The 22,851-nt window shown below is 37.4% G+C and overlaps 1 protein-coding gene across 1 annotated transcript in view; it reads left to right on the plus strand.

The window, feature by feature from the left end:
• Positions 1 to 22,851, plus strand: part of LOC134309978 (NACHT, LRR and PYD domains-containing protein 3-like) — a 259,037-nt gene that overhangs the window by 9,203 nt on the left and 226,983 nt on the right. Inside the window, exon 7 of the mRNA XM_062991482.1 lies at positions 4,099 to 4,272. Coding sequence (XP_062847552.1) covers positions 4,099 to 4,272 — 174 coding nt within the window. The remainder of the gene's footprint in view (positions 1 to 4,098; positions 4,273 to 22,851) is intronic.

A 22,851-nucleotide genomic window follows, 5' to 3' on the forward strand; every position in this document is an offset into this window, starting at 1 on the left:
ATTTGTGTCAGAATTAAATACAAATCAGCTTCAAATGCATCAACTCACAGCTGGACTTCATTTCACTGTGTGCTGCTTCAGATCAGCCTCGTATTTCAGTCTCAACCAGCCAAGAATTACTGTCCAATCACAATCCTCCACTGAATCTGGGGTGTGGTTAATGGGGCTGTACACACACAAGAGATCCTAATTAATCACAATTACTAACTGAAATAAAACAACATTCCTCCAGGACCAGGGTGCATCAGAGAACACAAGTGCAAACATCCCAATATACACAGTACAAACATCCCAATATACACGGTGCAAACATCCCAATATACACGGTGCAAACATCCCAATATACACGGTACAAACATCCCAGTATACACAGTACAAACATCCCAATATACACGGTACAAACATCCCAATATACACGGTACAAACATCCCAATATACACAGTACAAACATCCCAATATACACGGTACAAACATCCCAATATACACAGTACAAACATCCCAATATACACAGTACAAACATTCCAATATACACAGTACAAACATCCCAATATACACAGTACAAACATCCCAATATACACAGTGCAAACATCCCAATATACACAGTACAAACATCCCAATATACACGGTACAAACATCCCAATATACACAGTACAAACATCCCAATATACACAGTACAAACATCCCAATATACCCAGTACAAACATCCCAATATACACAGTGCAAACATCCCAATATACACAGTACAAACATCCCAATATACACAGTACAAACATCCCAATATACACGGTACAAACATCCCAATATACACAGTACAAACATCCCAATATACACAGTACAAACATCCCAGTATGCACAGTACAAACATCCCAGTATGCACAGTACAAACACCCCAATATACACAGTGCAAACATCCCAATATACACAGTACAAACATCCCAATATACACAGTACAAACATCCCAATATACACAGTACAAACATCCCAGTATGCACAGTACAAACATCCCAGTATGCACAGTACAAACACCCCAAAATACACAGTACAAACATCCCAATATGCACAGTACAAACATCCCAATATACACAGTGCAAACATCCCAATATACACAGTACAAACATCCCAATATACACAGTACAAACATCCCAATATACACAGTACAAACATCCCAGTATGCACAGTACAAACATCCCAGTATGCACAGTACAAACACCCCAATATACACAGTACAAACATCCCAATATACACAGTGCAAACATCCCAATATACACAGTACAAACATCCCAATATACACGGTACAAACATCCCAATATACACAGTACAAACATCCCAATATACACGGTACAAACATCCCAATATACACGGTGCAAACATCCCAATATACACGGTGTAAACATCCCAATATACACAGTACAAACATCCCAATATACACAGTACAAACATCCCAATATACACAGTACAAACATCCCAATATACACGGTGTAAACATCCCAATATACACAGTACAAACATCCCAATATACACAGTGTAAACATCCCAATATACACGGTACAGATCAAATCCAGTGTAATAAATACAAAGATTTCATATAAACACACAGAACATTTTCTAACCTCAAATAATCAAGTGCACGAGACTAAAAGACAAGTGTGGTGTTGGTCAGTACAGTGTGGGGTTGTGTTGAGCAGGTATGAGTGTGTGTGTGTGTGTGTGTGTGTGTGTTACTGAGTTCTGTCTCGTGTAAAAGTCACTCAGCTTTAAAAAACACGTCATCGTCTGTAACTAAACCGTCCTCAACTGTACAGTGTAAATCTTTATTTCCTCTTTCACTCTTTCATTAAAAGAACGTTTTTCTCTGGATTAAGTTACAGCTACGAGCGATTACTTCTGTCTGCTTTCTCAGCCACGCCCCAAATTCAGTACAGAAAATGGATCGGACAGTTTTTACTTTTATTTTGTCACTAATTCAGCTCCATAGAAAACAAGGTGGAGCAGTTGTTACGTTTTTATCTTATTTAGTTTAAAAACCTCTTTTATTTTTATAGGCGTCCCCGGAGGCTCCAACATTAAACTTGTAGCACAAATATTATAAATATCTGTTTTCATTTATTTAAAAACTGCCATTTAAAACATCAACAAATTAACAGATTACACTAAAAAAAAAAATTATTTGGCTGAACTTAATTGAATCATGGAAAGTATTTCCACAAAATTTTATTTATTTATTTGGACATAAAGCAATTTTGTTTATCCAACACAATTTATTTAAGTTGTCTAAACTTAATTTGATCTGTTAAGTTTAACTCAACTCATCAAGGTAATCTGGACAAGATTTTCTAGTGTTGATCCAACTTATTTTCCTTAAGTTGATGCAACTTATTTCATTTAAGTTGTTCCAAACCTAATGTACCATGTTGATTTAACTTATTTTACTTATGTTGGTTCTACTAATTGTACTAAAATTGATGTAACAATTTAGTTAACTTTGTTGATTTAACTTATGATTTTAAAACATTAAGTTATTACACATAAAAGGCACGTTGATTAAACTTTCTTTTTTTGTTATACCAACTGCTTTTCCCAATATTCTACTTATCTTGGGCTCAATTAAAAAAATTAGTTTAAAATAGTTTGTTAAATACATTTTAAATATCAATTAGAAATGTTTATAGAAAAACAATCATAAAATTCTTCTTTTTTTATGTCACTTCAGAAGTATTTACTTAAAATACATGTCAAGGAAACATTAAGATTAACATTAGGAAACTCTTTACAGTAACCATGAACCTGTACTGTTTCACATGGCGAGCTGATTTCTTAACGTTTGGCTAGCAGCTCTCTAAAACAAAACAAAGAAACAAAAATATTAATATCAACATTAATACCATTCATTTAAGGATTACAATAAGGCAAGCCAGCACACTCTTTGCTTCGTATGAAGGCTAGCATGCTAGCATGTAGCCTAAATACGGCAAATAAAGCAGCGCTGTTTGATTATTTATTTAGTGTCAACATTAAGATAATTTATTTTTAACAAAATTGTTAAGTAAAGTACAACACTTACCAAAATTAGACTGGAGTTGGGTTAACGGATGAAGGATGAAAGATGAAAAAGCCCCGTCAGACTGATGTACCTGCTACTCAAACACAGAACAGTCGGGGGAATAAAGTTCGTCCACTTAGTTTAACAATGTTCTACTTTCCAAAAGATATTCGAGAAAGACAAGTTTACTTTTACAAAAAGCCTTAAATGAAAAGTAGAAAGTAATTTGCAGGTTACAAAAGTTAAAACAAATGGCTACCCTCACACAAGAAAATCATTTTTGCCTGATTCACCAAAGGGGCAGACTTACACGTTTATCGGAGGGGTTTTCTGTTCAATACATAACTTTTTTAAGTTAATCAAAAGTAATTTTTTTTGTTTAATGAACTTAAATCCTTTAGCACATTTACATGTGAACTCATATGAGTACAATGCATTTTATAGTAGAGCAAAAAACTTAAATAATTACTAAAAAATTTTTTATTAAATATGAAGTCCGGGCTTACAGTGAATAAATCAAAATTGGTAAAATCACAACAGAACCTGAGAAGAAACATAACAGACATGCGTACTGATACCTCAAACAAATTAACACTATACTGTATAGTGGACGGCGATTGAAGAGAAAGAGAGTTCTTCTGACGCTCGCGTGCATCTCGCGATATAATCAGAAACCTTGCGAGAGTTGGATAAACTCAATTTATTCTCTTTTATTTGAGTTGATTAAATTAGGTCAATTTAACAATTAGTATAATTACGTTGTATTAACACATATTTTAAGTACATTTTAAAAATGGGTCAAATCAATTAATATCAATTTGATTTGTTTGCTTAACAAGAACGAATGCCAATTCTTTGTTTTTTTGAGTGTAGAGACGAATTAATTACAACTTGTTAGTGATCAGACTGGAACAGTAGAGCAGCTGATTTATCATATAAGATATAAAAAAAAATAGATAGATAAAAAAGAAATTATTCTGTTAAAAACAAAAACAGAAATTTTTATTTCACACAAATTTAGCTTCCAATAATCTGATGTTTCATCTTTTCTTTCTCAGGTTGGATTGGTGTGATCTAACAGATGAAAGTTGTGCAGCTCTGTCCTCAGTTCTCAGTTCAAACTCCTCCAATCTGAGAGATCTGAACCTGAGTAACAATAAGCTGCAGGATTCAGGAGTGAAGCTGCTCTCTGCTGCACTGAAGAATCCACACTGTAAACTGGAGATACTGAGGTGAGATTATAACACACACACACACACACACACTGTAAACTGGAGATACTGAGGTGAGATTATAACACACACACACACACACACACACACACACACTGTACACTGGAGATACTGGGGTGAGATTATAACACACACACACACACACACTGTACACTGGAGATACTGGGGTGAGATTATAACACACACACACACACACATACACTGTAAACTGGAGATACTGAGGTGAGATTATGACACAGACACACACACACACTGTAAACTGGAGATACTGAGGTGAGATTATAACACACACACACACACACACACACACACACACACACACACACACACTGTACATTGGAGATACTGGGGTGAGATTATAACACACACACACACACACACACACTGTAAACTGGAGATACTGAGGTGAGATTATGACACAGACACACACACACACTGTAAACTGGAGATACTGAGGTGAGATTATAACACACACACACACACACACACACACACACACACACACACACTGTACACTGGAGATACTGGGGTGAGATTATAACACACACACACACACACACACACACACACACTGTAAACTGGAGATACTGAGGTGAGATTATAACACACACACACACACACTGTAAACTGGAGATACTGAGGTGAGATTATAACACACACACACACACACACACATACTGGTTTTCATGTCAGACGGGGACCAATGTTCTGAACATCAACATTTTCTTAGCCTATACATGCGTTTAAACATCAGAATTGAAGAAGTCATGTCAGGACCGTGTTTAATGGGGACTTAGAAAAATCTTATAAATATGACTAATGGATACCTCATTTGCATAATATTAGCATAAAACACACAAATGCCAATGTGATTAGTGGGGACCTTGCAACAACATTGAGTGCATTACAATTCATTTATATTATCATTAAAGGGCATGTAATTATTTCAAGCTAATCTACAGATTATCTTACTTTTAAACAAAAAGGCTTAATCTATACATCTATGTAAAATCCAAAGATGCAGTAATAGTACATAAATCACATTTAAAATGTTTAAATTTAGCTTAGCTTACTTGTTCATATATTATGTAGAGTCTTTGCACAGAACATGTGCATGTAGTCATCTCGACAACATAGCAAGACTATCTCTACTCATGTACAGTGGATTGAAGAGTAATAAATTATTGTCTGGATACCTTCTAACTCATATCAAATTAAACCTTAATATTAAATCAAATAATTTTATTTTTCCATGTTTTCCAATTAATTATTTTTTTAATTCTTTGTCATGATTTTTTTGTACCACAGTAAACCACCCAGAATCAGCTACTACTGGATACTTATTACTACTAAAATAAAGCTACTACTTATAAAACCATACAGGCATTAAACACACATTTAAATTGCAAAACTCAAGATTTAATGAGTTCAACTTCACAAACAAACTCACATATGCAGTTCAAAAAATGCCTGTTGCCCGAGTTTGACAAAGGAATTCCTCATTCAAAGAATAAACTGTCACATATGCTTTCTTTAATATAACTGGCAATTTACCTATTATTGACAGTTTAAAAAAAAAATCAGTTTATTGCAAAATGTTTAAATGCTTTTTTAAAAAAACCAAATAATTCTTTCTGTTCAGTAGACCTTTATGACGTACACTACATTGCCAAAAGTATTCACTCGCCTGCCTTCACACGCATATGAACTTGAGTTCCACCTGAAAAACTTACCATATAGAAGCACTTTGTAGTTCCACAATTACTGACTGTAGTCCATCTGTTTCTCTACATACTTTTTAACCTGCTTTCACCCTGTTCTTTAATGGTCAGGACCCCCACAGGACCACCACAGAGCAGATGTGTGTTGTGCTGGTATGAGTGGATCAGACACATCAGCCACTGATGAAGGTCTAGAAGATGAGCGACTCAAACAGCAGCAATAGATGAGCGATCGTCTCTGACTTTACATCTACAAGGTGGACCAGCTAGGTAGGAGTGTCTAATAGAGTGGACAGTGAGTGGACACAATGTTTTAAGAACTCCAGCAGCACTGCTGTGTCTGATCCACTCATACCAGCACAACACACACTAACACACCACCTCTGCAGTGCTGAGAATGATCCACCACCTAAATAATACCTGCTCTGTGGGGGTCCTGACCATTGAAGAACAGCATGAAAGGGGGCTAACAAATCATGTAGAGAAACAGATGGACTACAGTCAGTAATTGTAGAACTAAAAAGTGCTTCTATATGGTAAGGTTTTCAGGATGAACTCAAGTTCATATGCGTGTGAAGGCAGACGAGCGAATACTTTTGGCAATATAGTGTATGCATATGTGTGTCCTGCTGAGACATGTGAATGTAAACAAAAACTCCCATAACAGAGACTCAATGATCTTTAAACTATCTGTATTGCAAATTTCTTTGTAGGCTGTAATGCGATTATAAACATAGAATTTCAGATTCTGCCAGTCACGGTTCTTTAGAGCTTCTGGTTCAGCCCTTTTCACAGTCTCGCTTTGCTGGTAAAATACAAGATGTGATGAGGCGATTCATGTGCCCTTTCACCGCCTGCACCTCTTTCTGCAGCCAAGGTGTTTTCTTCTTGTGGCCAGCTTTACCTTAAAGTGGTAAAAAATGGCTAATATTATGTAAGTCCCCCTTGTGACACCTGTATAGTTCTGACCCATCGAGACATAAACTACACAAGACCTCTAAAGGTGTGTTGTGGTACTTGGCACCAAAACAATTAAAGCAGATTCTTTAAGCCAGGACCCAAGGGTTTCCCAGCAGAACATTGTCCAGAGCACACCGCCTCTGCCAGCTTGCTTTCTATAATGCATACTGCATACTGGAAATGCCCATATGCATACTGGTGCTATGTCTTCTCCAGGTAATACACACATGGTTATCCACATGATTTAAAAAAGCCACCTTCTTTCACTTCTTCATGGTCCAGTTCTGATGCTCACATGTCCACTGTAGGTGCTTTTGGTTGTGTACAGGAGTAAGCATGGACACCCTGACCAGTCTGTAGCTACGTTTTTCCTGCTTTTTGTAGCAATTGTATGCAACTTACCTGAGCAGGCTACATGCTTTAGTGTTTAATGTTTTAAAGTAGGTCTGTTTTTGTAAGTAAGAGTGACACCGTGTTACACTGTTTGATTAGGTCACACCATAAGTTATATTTAGTTATATTTAGTTATACATAATTGTGGCTTCCCACACATACGTCCCAGTACCAAGTCCATATGCCCCGTAATAATATTTACATTCTACAAAAACACACTATAATGACAACAATTCATCCCCTTCACTTACAGACTGTAGAATACACACAGGCAAGTTTACTACAAAAGAGGCAAACTGTTGTCTTTTGACAGGAACTTACTGACAATACATACCACTAACTGAAGATAAACAATTTCCCTTCTGTATGCTCATGTGTTCCTCATCACTATCCAGAGCTTGTTCTGTGGATGTATTAAGTATAAGGGCTTAACATTGCATTTAAACAAAAATGAATGAAAAACATGATGAATACCAAATAAAAAAAGTAAAATAAAACAACATACCATCAGGATCTAGCTCAATTTCATCCAAGTTCTTGCCATGAAACTCAGCTAATCTTCCTTGCTCAAGAGCCATTAAAAAAGAAAGAAAGAAAGATATCCTATATTTGTCATATATACATATACAGATGTACAGTACAATGAAATTCTTTCTTCGCATATCCCAGCTGGTGTTGGAAGCTGGGGTCAGAGCGCAGGGTCAGCCAACTTACAGCGCCCCTGGAGCAGACAGGGTTAAGGGCCTTGCTCAAAGACCCAACAGTGGCTACATAGCAGAGCCTGGATTTGAACCGCCAATCTTCCGGTTGATAGCCCAAAGCCCTACCCACTAGGCTACCACAGGCCCCTTAGATTAGAACTTTGCTGATGTTTTAATAATACACTGGATGTCTCTGACTCAGTGTGTTCTACAAGGAAGAAGCAGCTAGATTATATTCACAACAGAGGAAACTACACTCACAATGCTGCAGCTGGGGGTCAGGACAGGGGAAACTTGTGCCCTTTAAACGACCATGTGAAGAAGCATTGGAAAATATCTTCATGCACTGTGCATACTGTCAAGCACTTTGTAGAAGAAAGGTCCTGTGGCGACATATGCGTAGTTGTACACTCAGAACTGGATCGGTCACCCACAAACCAGGAAAGAATCGTGTTCAGGCCATGTGTACATACATAGGGCCTGTTCCTTCACATGTGAGTAAACAACTCTGGGAGGTAATCAGTGCCATAAATCCTGGCCCAATTACAGATATATTAAAAAATGACCAAGTTCTAATTGATGTTGGGCAGCACTTGTTAAACAAAGGGGGAATTCAGACAAGAATCAACAGTATGTGCGAGAGAAGATGCGAGAAATGGGAAGGCTGGTTCACAATGCCAGAAAAGTCACCACCTTAAAAAAAACTGGAAGATGTCCAGTTGACATGTGGGTAAGATAGTGAAACAAACAAGTTTTTGACCCCATCATTAGCAAACAAAAATATCCTGGTTAAAGTAAGCAAAGTTTTAAAAGCTCAAGGTTTCATCTCAAACAACCAACATCTTGTGAAGAATGCCAGTGAGTTTCAAGACATCCATCAGGAAAAGTGGAATAAGCTGATATCAGCCACAGAATTGAGGAACTTTGCTGATCTTAGCGAGCTGTAGGGTCTTCTCAGGCATTCGATAGAACTCATGATGGATTCTTATGTCCAAGAAAATTGGCGAGCTGGTCCATTTCTGTGTCTGTCATGTTTAGCACAGTTGAAAGGGTTGCAGCATGCTTTCTCAGTCTGGTAGATGTCAGTGACGTGGGACTCTTTGCCCCACACACCTTTGCAAAGCCACGGAGACAGTCTGATCCTCTGAAATGTGTCATAGCTTCTGGTCTTGCAAACATATAACCATTGTCTTTAAGAACCCCACAAGCCTCTCTCTGCTTAACAAGGAGCTCTAATGCACAAAACATTTTTGGAATTGGAAGTGATCGGAAGTGCATGCTGGCAACTTCTCCTTCCCTTCCCCTATAAAGAGAATAACCTGAGCCAGGCACACCTTAGTCAGCTCCATCCAGGCTTTTGCAGAGGGACTTTCCGAGAGTAAAATGTACCACTCATCTTGTACTTGACTGAAATATGCATGCATTTTTTGGATGTCTTCAGTAAAAGGCATGAGAGTCGGTACGTTCCACTTTGCTTATCTTATGTTCCTCAATGCCGTGGCTGATATTAGCTAATTCCACTTTTCCTGATGGATGTCTTACAACTTACTGGCATTCTTCACAAGATGTTGGTTGTTTGAGATGAAACCTTGAGCTTTTAAAAGTTTGCTTACTTTAACCAGGATATTTTCAAGTTTGTTTGCTAATGATGGGGTCAAAAACTTGTTTGTTTCACCATCATACCCACATGTCAACTTGACAGCTTTGACTGTCTCCATGTAATTTTTTGGATTCATAAGATCTTTCATTTTCTTTAAGGTGGTGACTTTTCTGGCATTGTGAACCAGCCTTCCTATTTCTCGCATCTGCTCTCTCACATACTGTTGATTCTTGTCTGAATTCCCCCTTTGTTTAACAAGTGCTGCCCAACATCAAGTTTCCCCTGTCCTGACTCCATAACTGCAGCATTGTGAGCGTAGTTTCCTCTGTTGCGAATATAATCTGGCTGCTTCTCCCTCTCCCTGAAACCATTTGGAAAGCTTAGAGCTTTGGCCACATCAGGTTAATTTTCATGCACATGTTCTAGGTGCCTTGCCATCTTGGCATAAGGCTTAGAGCAATACAAGCATTAATGTTTCTTGTCGTACACTCTTCGTCCACTCTTTTTTGATTTCTTTTTTCATCCACTCTTTTTTGACTTCCGCTAACAACTATTAGATCATTTATGTTCTGACTTGAACCAAGTTCTTCTTCTGCTCCAGTGGCTTCAGGTGTAAAGCTGTGCCTGTCAAATGTCATTTTGTCTGATGTTGTGGAGTCACAGACAGTGGAACTCTCTGAGCCAGAGACATCCAGTGTATTATCAAAAGCTTTGTTTTTTGTTTTGGTTTAGTGCTAGTGTCACTGCCACTAGTCGTATCAGGTATGTAATCATCTGCACTTTTTGATGAAGAATCAAATAGCTCACTGCTCATCTTCAAGATGTGTGTCTTTCATCTACAAAAAAAGGAATCATAATAAGAAAAACCTTAATACTTAATCCTAAATGTAATACTTAATTCATCAGTAAATTTACACATATTTTTGATTATCTCAAATACACAAGTACACTTGTTTTTGCACACAAACAGATGGTAACTGCAATTTGTTGCCTTATACTATTTGTATACTACAGCCTCTCTTTTGTCATGTTTTTGTATTTTGGGTTTTTAGTTAATTAAAGGAATGTAATAAGTTAATTGTGATGATAATCTAGTAAGAATAATTCTTTATTGTGATGTATCTACAAGGTAAGTTCTAGGGGAACATTTAGGGAAGATTTTAACTTTCACAGTGATTTTTTTCTTGGATAATTATCACTTTATTCTGAACACTTATGGCGTCCCCACAACACACATTCACTTAGTGTATGAGTAGAAACTGTGTGTAGAAACTGAACTAAACTGGTCCCCACAATGACTATAACATTGAGTGTGTGAAAGGTCCCCACAAGTAACTATAAAATTGTGTGTGTATATAAAAGGTCCCCACAATGACTGTAACCTTGTGTGTGTATGTAAAAGGACCTTTCACACACACAATGTCACCATTCCTTGTTGGGACCTTTCACACACACAATTTTACAGTCATTGTGGGGACCAGTTTAGTTCAGTTTCTACACACAGTTTCTACTCATACACTAACTGAAGGTGTGTTGTGGGGACGCCATAAGTGTTCAGAATAAAGTGATAATTATCCAAGAAAAAAATTACTGAGAAAGTTTAACAATGTCTGAAATCGTTCTTAATGGGGACACATACACACACACACACACACACTGTAAACTGGAGATACTGGGGTGAGATTATAACACACACACACACACACACACACACACACACTGTAAACTGGAGATACTGAGGTGAGATTATAACACACACACACACACACTCACACATACACACACACACTGTAAACTGGAGATACTGGGGTGAGATTATAACACACACACACACACACACACTGTAAACTGGAGATACTGGGGTGAGATTATAACACACACACACACACACACACACACACACACACACACACACACACACTGTAAACTGGAGATACTGAGGTGAGATTATAACACACACACACACACACACACTGTAAAATGGAGATACTGAGGTGAGATTATAACACACACACACATACACACACACTGTAAACTGGAGATACTGGGGTGAGATTATAACACACACACACACTACACTGGAAATACTGAGGTGAGATTATAACACACACACACACACTGTAAACTGAAGAGACTGAGGAGAGGTGAGATTATATATCTTAATTGTGGTGTGTGTGTGTGTGTGTGTGTGTGTGTGTGTGTGTGTATGATGTAATTGTGATGTGTGTGTGTGTGATGTAATTGTGATAAGTTCTTGTTCTCTCTGCAGGTTGATGAGCTGCAGTATTACAGATGAAGGTTTTATATCTCTGGCTTCAGCTCTGAGATCAAACTCCTCATCACTCCTGAAAGAACTGGATCTGAGTAACAATAAACCAGGAGAATCAGGAGTGAAGCTTCTCACTGATCTACAGAAGGATCCTCACTGTAAACTGGAGAAACTACAGTGAGTTACTGACTTCCTGTTTCATTATAACAGAGGATCCTAAACTTTTTACAGCCACGTAGTTCCTGTTACATTAAACTGAGTTCCTCCAGTGGCAGAGGAGAAAGTATTCACACCCTATATTAACATGTATAAATATAAAGATTACATGAACGTTTCTAGATAATAATGTTAAAATATTAAACTGTTCTGGTACAAACTTCACCTGGTTTCATTCTATAAGACGTTGTGATTGGTTGGAAAGATTTCACACAGTGAGTATCATCATCATCATCATCATGATGAAGGTGAAGGAGCTTCCTGAAGTTCTCAGGAACTAAATAATAAAACTAAACTTCAGTAAAAAAGCTACAGAGCCACGACAAACACTTTCAACATCCCAGTCAGTACAACTGGTTCCATCATCACAAGAGGAAAGATGAATGAAATCAGAATAATCTGGGGTGTAAAATGTGTAATAAAAGAATAATAGCAGGTAAACTCCTGATCTGACCTTCTCAGTCTGATTCAGTGCTGCATTCTGCTCATGTGTTTGTGTCTCCATGTAAAACAGCACAAAAACAGCAAATAAGGAGGAAATAAATCTCATATTACACATTTTAAAAGATTATAAAATATACGGGAGCGCTGTGTACAAGTATCAGCTGTATGGGTTCAGATCTCTAGGACTTTGGTTTAGTTCCTTTAAAACAGATAAAATTATCTTCATTACCAGTAGATCTGAAGTAAGTCTGTACAGCAGCTCTGTGTGTTGTGTTAAGTGATTGTTCTGGATTTGTTTTCATTTAAAAAAGCACATTTTTATTGTTCATGTTTGTTTCTTTTTCTCTCCATCTACAGTATGTAGTAACAAAGCCCTCCAGCCCGTGTGTTGCAGCTCGTATCAAGATGAAACGTTTCCTTCATTGGAAAGCTGAAGCTCCACCATGAGCAGAACAGAGATCAGAAGCTCCACATCCCTTCAATCTTCTAGTGACAGTCTGTCCAGTAACTGCAATCTTAGATAGAAAGAATCTTTGGCTCAGGTCCACATGCAGTTCCCAGTCCCTGGCCAGTGGTGTATAGTAACGAAGTAATAATACTTCGTTACAGTACTTAAGTAGTTTTTTGAAGTACTTGTACTTTACTGGAGTATAAAAATTTTCAGCAACTTTCACTTTTACTCCACTACATTTTCTAAAGAAATTGTGTACTTTTACTCCGTTACATTCGCTGTATGTAAATTCGTTACTACAGAATGAAGGTAATTGATGTGAGATGTGTGACGGACTGCACGCTGGTTTGGTGAATCTGCGCTTGTAAGTTAGACGGTGGTTAAACACATTAATGCGCATGTGCAAACGTTCTCTAAATGCTATCAGAGTTTTCTAAAAGTGCGTCGTTCACCCAAAGACCCGCAAATATGGAGATTTCAGAAGCTCCAACACACTGATGTGAGTTAACAATGACTAACAAAGTAAAGCTGCAGCATCAGCGGTTTTTAATATTATTAGCATTAACATTGTTCAGATATCTACCTACCATTTTTACCGATTACATTCCAACCACAAATAAAACGTTTCATAAATCATTACATTTGTTAGGAATTCATTGACTGCAAAACTCATGAAAACACGTCCATTATTTTTAAAAACTCACCTGTGGACAAATATTTCCTCAGATAACTTCTGTATTAGAGCAGTAGAGGAGAGATTCATGGTGCTGAGGAACATGCAGCACGTTTAGTGTAAAATAGTGCAGTTTTTAGTGTAAAATAGTGCAGTTTTTAGTGTAAAATAGTGCAGTTTTTAGTGTAAAATAGTGCAGTGGAACAGTTGCTTGGGTTGCCATCACTAATTGTAAAAAAAAAACACCGCACAGACATCATTAAGAAAGCTTCTGACAAGCTAACGTAAACGTTCATTAATAAACGCACGTAATTAACATTGTGCACATCACACATGCGATGCGATTCTGCTGATTGAAATATTTACTTTAAAAAGATAATACAGTCCGATCCCATCTGAGTCGATTCTATCAGCACGTACATTCGTGGTTCACCTCGGTAAATCGTAAACGACTCTGAGTCGGCTCCCGCTCGGTGGTAATAACCAGTATAATTAAGCCTGAGCTTTATAATGTAAGCGAGTCACACAGAATGTTCTGTAGTATTTGGTGTTTATTTACAACCGCATCATTCATTATAACAGTAAACACGGAGAGATGACTGAGAAAAGAAACTTACGCTGCACTTAAAATGAGTCGACTCCTGAATCACTTGTATCGACACTGTGAACAGAGTATTGAACACAAACACGTCCTATAACAGCGGTCACTGCTTTTGTAACCGTTATCTTCACTGTTAGCTCTATTTTGAAGTTTTTTTTTTTTTTTTTTTTGTCAAACGGAACTAAATAACATTAAATGTGCGTGTGAGCGTGGTCAGTAAGAATAATTCAGTCTGTCTCCCGTGGGTGAAAAATTAATTGCTTTAGTTTTAGAAGTAAAAAATTCTCGCAATGTCACGCTCCCCGGTCAGGCACTCGCGCCCCACAGGTTGAAAATCCCTGCGTTAACGCAGCAACGTGCACTAGGTACACGGTATCGGATGTTTAGTATCGGAGCCTCGTTTGCGAGTACGAGTACGAGTTAATGAGCGCGGTATCGGGCTAATACCCGATACTAGTATCGTTTTTTTGTTATTGAAATATACTACCCAAATAAAAAAATGGGACAGTATAGAAAATGCAAATAAAACAGATGCAGTGTTTCTTACATTTACATTGACTCACAGTCTAAAACGTTGAAACAGGAACATTTAGGGCTCGTAATAAGTTAAAAAAACAACTTAATAATGTCGTGATTTCAAACAGGTGATGTCAACAGTTGATTATGATCATGAATTGGCACAAATCATGTTCAGATAAAAGGAAGAAAACAGGTTAATTGTTAAGGAGGTTTACAGGCTTAAAAGAACAATCTTTATATTTAAAATGACCGCTTCCATTTATACTAACAGCATTTACTTTTACTTCTACTTTTAATACTTAAGTACATTTAATATCAAATTACTTTTGATACTTCAGTACATTAAACATCAGATACTTTTAGACTTTTACTCAAGTAATATTCTAAAAGGTGACTTACTTCTATCAAAGTAAATTTCTGGTAAGATACTTTTACTTTTACATATGGCCTTCCGGTACTTTATACACCACTGTCCCTGGCTATGCTCAGTGTACATAAGTCTGCTGTTTTTCCTCTTCCTAAAGGATGTGAACTGTGGGAAGGTAGTCTGGACATTAAGGGGGGCGGCACTGGTTGTAACTCTCTTTTGCTCGAGTGCTAAGGCCGAGCTCCTCAGCACTTGGTTATGGTGTCAGGTGTATCTACCTTGAGTTAAGCTGTTCTTGTAACCCACCAGGATGTGTTTGAGTGTTGCTGGAGCTGCATGTTGGAGACAGGCTGGGTCTTTACCAAGCCAGAGATGAAGTGTACCCGGCCAATAAAGTGATTCTGATAAATGTTCTACAGTTACAGTTTATTTTTATCATTATTACATTAAATAAATACTAATGCAGCAGCTTGTCTTACATAACCTAGAAATATGAGAGTAGGAAATGTTCTGGAGAACATACTAATCTGATTCTTTTACAGCTGCACTACGAGCTGTTTGTTGGTTTTATTTACTCTTCACAGTAAATTCAATATGTAACGCTGTAATGCGAGTGCTTTTTTATTGAGTATGTAAAGTAACCTTCATTTTATTCTGTCATGCTGGAGAATTGATTTGTATAATAAAAGTAAAGGATTTATAAAAATGAACTTGATCTGAATCGCCCCTCTCTGTATAGTTAGTTCTCTTATCAATAACAGTAGAAATGAATAATAGTGAATAAATGTTGAGTTATAAACAGTAGTACAGTTATTACAGCAGGTTTAGATCTGATTGTAGGTTGATTGTAGACGCTGTTTTCTCTCTGTTGCTATGTAATGAAACTGGTGTTAATAAGAGAGACTGACTGGTCGGATGTAGACGGCAGTTCCAGATTCACTCTTGTACCAGAATGAATAAATTTTACTCCTGCATTAGAGGAAACGTCTTTAATGTGTCACTTAGAGTTTAAATGTGAAGATTTTATTCAGGAATGACTTACTGAGTTTGGTAATCAGTTCTATGATTAAAGATAAGCTATAACTAAAGTAAAGCTAACATGATTGTAAGGATTGTTCTATTTTATTTAGTTAGAATATTGAAATAAAGCTGATGATTTTCTGTATCTATGATGTAAACATAGTTTGAATAGACCACTGAAGTCGTGCGTCATTCTGTAGTCCTCGTTATGCCCATATTTGGAGACCCGGGTCTAACTCAGATTTCCTATGGGAAATTTGAATTGGGTTTTCAAAAGAACTGGCTCTAACTTATCCTGTGCTAAATAAACATGTTCAGAACCCTGTACGTTTTGTCCTGTGCAAATTTTTCTCTTGTACATCAGAGTCAGAGTCAGAGAGGTTTTATTGTCATTTCAGCTACATACAAGTACATATTGAAACGAAACAGCGTTCCTCTAGGATCACGGTGTAACACAGTACAAAAAGTGCAAGACAATACAAAACAGTGTAAATACAACAATAAATACAAAAAATTCCTACAATAAATAACTACAAAAGATATTCCTTATTATCCCTAATCTAAACAAGTAATTAGAAGACAGGACTAAAGACAAGTGTTAGTACATGATGGTGAATAGATGGTACAATGGTTTATGAGGTAGTGACATGTTGTACATTAGCAGCGTAAAACGGCAATGCCGATAAGGTGCCTAAAAGGTGCCTAAAAATTAAAATAAGGTGCAAAGATGCGAGTAAGGTGCAGAAATTAAAGAAACTTGTGCATAGTAACTTGTGCATAGTAACTTGTGCATAGTAGCATAGTAACAGTCAATAGCACAGTTTAGTGTGTGGCAGCAGAAAATTTCTGGAGGAAATTGTTACAGTACTGAATTGAGGAGTCTGATTGCTTGAGGGATAAAACTGTTACACAGTCTGGTTGTGTTAGTCCGGATGCTGCGGTATCGTCTCCCAGACGGGAGCAGAGTAAAAAGTCCATGTGATGGATGGGTTGGATCGTCCACAATGCTGAGAGCTTTGCGGATGCAGCGGGTGTTAAAAATGTCCGTGAGAGATGGATCACTGGATCCTCTGAATTACGAGGTTGTTAAAGGGTCGTAATACTAATAATGCTACACGAAAGCTAATGCTACTGCACATTAATTAGACGTCACTGAACTACACCAACCAAAACAACGAAACGAGCAGCTCGATTTTGTTGAGTACAACCAAAGGCGTAACACCCGACCATCCTTGCTTTCTACTTTAATGTAGCTAACTACTAAAAATATCAACCAAAACTTGTGAATATCACTGCACTGTTACACTTTTGAATCGCGCTGCTTCGTGCGCTTATTTAAGAGGCTTATAAAAGAAAGAAAAAAGAAAACATTAAGAGGCTTCAAGTTTAGTGACGTCAATTCCGTGCGCAGTAGCATTAGCTTACATGTAGCAATATTCATATTTTGACTCTTTAACGACTTCATAATTCAGAGGATCCAGTGATAATAGACAGAAGAATCTCCATAAAACAAAACCTAACAGCTTTGGAACATTTTTATGACTACAGGATGCGAGAGAGGCAATTTGCGAAATCTCCATTCATATTTCCCATTCAAAATTTCTCTTAGACCCGGGTTACCAAATATGGGCATAACAACATGGCGTGGCCTACAAAATGACGACACGACTTCAGTGGTCTACAGGTTCATTAGAGCGAGTAAGGAGCAGTTTTACTACAGTGTTCAGCTATTTCTTTATATTTAAGTTCATTAAACTATAAACTTTTATTTTGTAATGTTAGTTTTTAATGAGTCAATTGTCCATACCAGATTTACTAAAACTAAAAGGAGGTGAATTAAGAACATAATGACGTTTATATGACATTTATATACAGTGAGGAAAAACCTACTTTACATCTAAACACCCGACATATCAACTTTGTACAGATCAATAACAAATATCATTTCATTACATTTTCATGTTTATTATTGTGTTCATCTGGTCACAATGCAGAGACCAGTTAATGATTCGAATCTTTGTACTGAATCAGGAATCACGAGTCCGAAATCTCAATTAACCCGGATCCTACGAGTCCTCTGACTGGCTGCTGCTAATGCCAAGTTCACACTACACGACTTTCCAAGTCGTCAGGTCACTGTACAGTTCACACCACACGACTGAATCTCTTGTAATCAGGAGTCTTTCAGTCGGTGTATATTTCACACTACACGACTGATCGGTGATAGGGGGGTTTCACACTACACGATCCATCACCAACTGGAATCACAGGCGAGCTTCTCTGGTCTCCCTTTTTTTCTTTCTTTCTTTTTTTTATTTTATTTTTTTTACAAAAACACGTGAGAAGTGACGAGAAGTTTAACGATACCACGTTCAAAAAAATGAACGTCAACAAGTAGCGAGAGATCAAAGTGTTTGTGCGCTGATGTGCAGCGTAAAATCAAGGAGAAAAAATAAATGAATCTGAGTGGATTTGGCAACACGAACAGTATATGGCTTGTTCTGTAGTATTATGTTTTGTAGAGGACGATCAAATCAGAAATACTGTAAAACGTGTGTGTGTCGGTGTATCCTGATATAAACTACATTAATTAAGCCCCTGTCCCCTGTCCTCTCCTGCATTTCCCTTCACGCTGTATCCTGTGTTCTCATTGGCTGTTTGACATGTCACTCATTCCCAGTTGCACATCTGAGATCAGATATCTGACCTGCTAGAAAATTGAATCCAGTCACCGAGCGCTCGGCGAGCCGGTCGGATCGAGTTGTTGGATAGTTCACACTTAGCGACTGAGAGCCGAGTTTTGATCGCCGAGCAAACGCTGAGTTGCTCCCGACCCGGAAAATCAATCGCCGACCAGTTGCCGAGCGAAAATCAGGGCAAAAATCGTGTAGTGTGAACTAGGCATAAGTATACAAGGCGAGTGAGCCGACTCACCGGAAAGACCGAGGATTCAGATGATTTGGCTGAACCGACTTCACTCAAGTCTGTGAATCTAAGTAATAAATATTCCAATAAACAAGCGGTTAAACACACTGTATTATCAGTAGTAGTGGAAGAGATTAGTAATGCAGCATATTTTCTTGTAAGCAAAAGAACAAAATATAGTAAATATAGTAAACAATAATATATTATTAAAATGCAAATGCTTACAGGCTACTTTAGTACTGTACCACTTAAGGAGTATCATAGCCACAATGGTCATTTCAAACCCTTGACCCATTAATATACCCATCTGATTGGTAGGTGATTCAACCCCCCTCTCCCACATGGTCAAGATTTCACTTAAAAAAAAGTGTCAACTTGTCACTGATAAGAGAAGTGTGCCAAGAGAATTAAGAGAGAAGGATTTACTTACGGAAGATGAGTGCATGGAAGACGTAATATTTGGATGCATTTTAATGCAATAAATCAGTCGCAATCAGAATGTCAGTACAAGTGACTCAACTGACTCAAGTGACCCAAGTGAACCGGATCACATTACTGAGTGACTAAGATTAACCAGAGTCCATAAAATGAACCGAATTTACCACCACTATAAATACTCCGCTGTTTGAGTAGCGCAGTGGGCAGCACGCATCGCGCATGCTCTTCTGCCTTAGGTTCCGGTTTAAGCAGGGCCGGTGCAATAATATGTCATGTCCTACGAAGTGCACTACATAGGGAAGGGGGAGTGATTTGGGACGAAGCCTCACAGTGTAAACATGAGTGCTGCTTTCTGTAAGAGGGAAAAACAACGAAGTTTCATTTAGGAGATGAAAGTTAAAATGAGAGTTTTTAAATGTGAGTGAAGTGAGTTTGAGCTTCTGAACTGGTTTGAAACTGTTCATGTACAAGCGGCTCCACAGGTGAGGGTCACTTCAGCCTGGTGAACGTGGTGTTAGGGACAGGAGAAGAACTTTGTGGAGAACAATCTGCTAAAAGTTTCCATGTAAGGAAGAGGGTAAAAGTCTGGTGATTTATTAGAAGCGTTTTGGAGGAATAACTTGTAACCAGAAGTAATAAATCAGGAGAAATGAATGATTATTGCAGTAATAATACTGCAGTAGAATCATGTCATGGCTCATGTTGTGTTATTGTGGAGCCTGTAGTGATGAACACAAGTAATAATAAATAGTTTTGTTCTTTTCTTCTGATTCTTTACTTTGCTGCTATAAAGAACATTTTTAATCAGCTTATGTTTGTGAACTTGTCATTTGATGTATAAGAAACAGTATTATGAAAAACATTGACTTATTGTAAAGAATACATTTGAATACACAGTTAATATCTGCTGTTTGAAGTATTTTAGTCATTCTTGTAACTCATCTCTTAGTATTTTGTTTATTTGTAATGTTGTGTAAATTATACTTTGTTTAGAAGGCCGTGTACATATACATTTATATTTATACTTTTTGTAAACTCTTTAAAATATCTTTTAAATCAGATTTTTCTCCTTATGGCCCAAATGAATCGTGACAATAATGATCTCAGTTTTAGACCAGAAATAGAGATTAAATATAAATCCAGAAGCTTCAGTTCTAGTTCTCTAAAATATGTTCTCATGGCTGTTTGTGCTTGTTTACAGGTGATGGATGAGTTGGATGGAGGATTTTCTTTAATCTGACCATCACAGCTACACCACAGAACTGAGGGAAAGATGGAAAACATTCTGTTCAAAAGTTCAGTTCTTTGGAGTCATGAAAAATGTCATGAGGTCACCAGTGACTCTGGATGAAGGTAAATTCAATATAATTCATTATTCTACATTTATTCAGCAGTTTGCTCCCCTAGAGGCACCAGCTGTCTAAAATATTTTAAAGCATCACTTTATTACTTATAATGAAGTTCATTCATGAAAACACATCAGTGGAGGTTAATATTGTATTTAGGTTTTCTTCTAATAACAATTTGATGTAAATACTGTAATATTGTGGCTCTTCAGAACCAGCATGAATTGTAATGGGCATCATACACAGATCAGTCATAACATTAACACCACCTTGTATCTACACTCATGGTCTATTTTATCAGCTCCAATTACCATACTGGAGTACTTTGTAGTTCTACAATTACTGACTGTAGTCCATCAGTTTCTCTGCATACTAAGTTATCCCTCTTCCATCCTGTTCTTCAATGGTCAGGGCCCCCTGATGTGATGGTGGTGTGTTGGTGTGTGTTGCACTGGTATGAGTGGATAAGACAGCAGTGCTACTGGAGTTTTTAAGCATCTCAGTTCCACCAACCAAAACATCCAGCCAACAACGTCCTTTGGGCAGCATCCTGTGACCACTGATGAAGGACTAGAGGATGACCAACACAAACTGCAGCAATAGATGAGCGATCGTCTCTGACTTTACATCTACAAGGTGGACCAACAAGGTAGGAGTGTCTATAGAGTGGACAGTGAGTGGACACGGTATTTAAAAACTCCAGCAGCACTGCTGTGTCTGATCCACTTGTACTAGTTCAACACACACTAACACACCACCACCATGTCAGAGTCACTGCAGTGCTGAGAATCATCCACCGCCTAAATAATACCTGCTCTGTGGGGGTCCTGACCATTGAAGAACAGGATGGAAGAGAGATAACTAAGTATGAAGAGAAACTGATGGACTACAGTCAGTAATTGTAGAACTACAAAGTACTCCAGTATGGTAAGTGGAGCTGATAAAATAGACCATGAGTGTAGATACAAGGAGGTTGTGTTGATGTTATGGTTGATGGATGTAAATAGCTAGCAAACAGTAATTATAAACAATTATTAACATTTATCATCATTTATGGCTGAAAGAAGAATAGAGCACAAACATATTTCTAATTTAAGTGTGAAAATCACTAAACTGGCTGATCACTGAACACAAACATTACATTGTAGTTTGTGAATAGTACTTTGAAGGTTGATCAGATTACAGAGAGTCTCTAACAGGAAATGTTACTTAAATGTTGTTAGAAAGTTTGTCTATGTTTAAGAGCGTGTTAAACACAAACAGACAAAACTGCTTTACTGCTTGATGCTACAATACATTCTCATTACAGATAGAAATGTGCATTATGCTTGTGGTAAAAACTTGATGAAGAAATAAAAGTGATTTAAAATAATGTCTGGATGAAATACTGCTTTATTAGTATATGATTGTTTTATAGATGTTGAGTGTTAAGTCTTTATTTGCCACTCGACCCTGAAGCAAAACAGTTGGATCAGTAATCAGTAAAATATCCCATGTGCTATTTTTATCATCCACAACAAGCGGTAGTCTGAAGCCCCGTCTAAAGTCATGTCTGTTCATGAGGAATGTTGTGAGCTCTCAGGTTGGTCTAGAACTCTGGTTTGTACACGTTTGGTGGTGTCTGTTTTATTCTGGGTAGATTTTGAAGTCTGGGGGTTTCGGTGACTGAAGGTAAAATAAATGTGTAATTATTGTAAATCCTGTGGTGTGGTCAGGCAGAAATGAAGTGAATTGGATATGACATATTATAAACATTTTAGAAGGGAAAAAATTGATTTTAAAAGTGATTTTAATTTCAGTAAGACATTGCTTTTCTTTATATAGTGCAACAAGTCAAGTCAAGTCAACTTTATTTATATAGCGCTTTTTACAATAGACATTGTCACAAAGCAACTTTACAAAATCCAGGACCAACAGATACAAAAACCCCTGTTG

The sequence above is a fragment of the Trichomycterus rosablanca genome, chromosome 3 (assembly GCF_030014385.1).
Source record: "Trichomycterus rosablanca isolate fTriRos1 chromosome 3, fTriRos1.hap1, whole genome shotgun sequence".
In the NCBI taxonomy this organism is placed as follows: domain Eukaryota; kingdom Metazoa; phylum Chordata; class Actinopteri; order Siluriformes; family Trichomycteridae; genus Trichomycterus; species Trichomycterus rosablanca.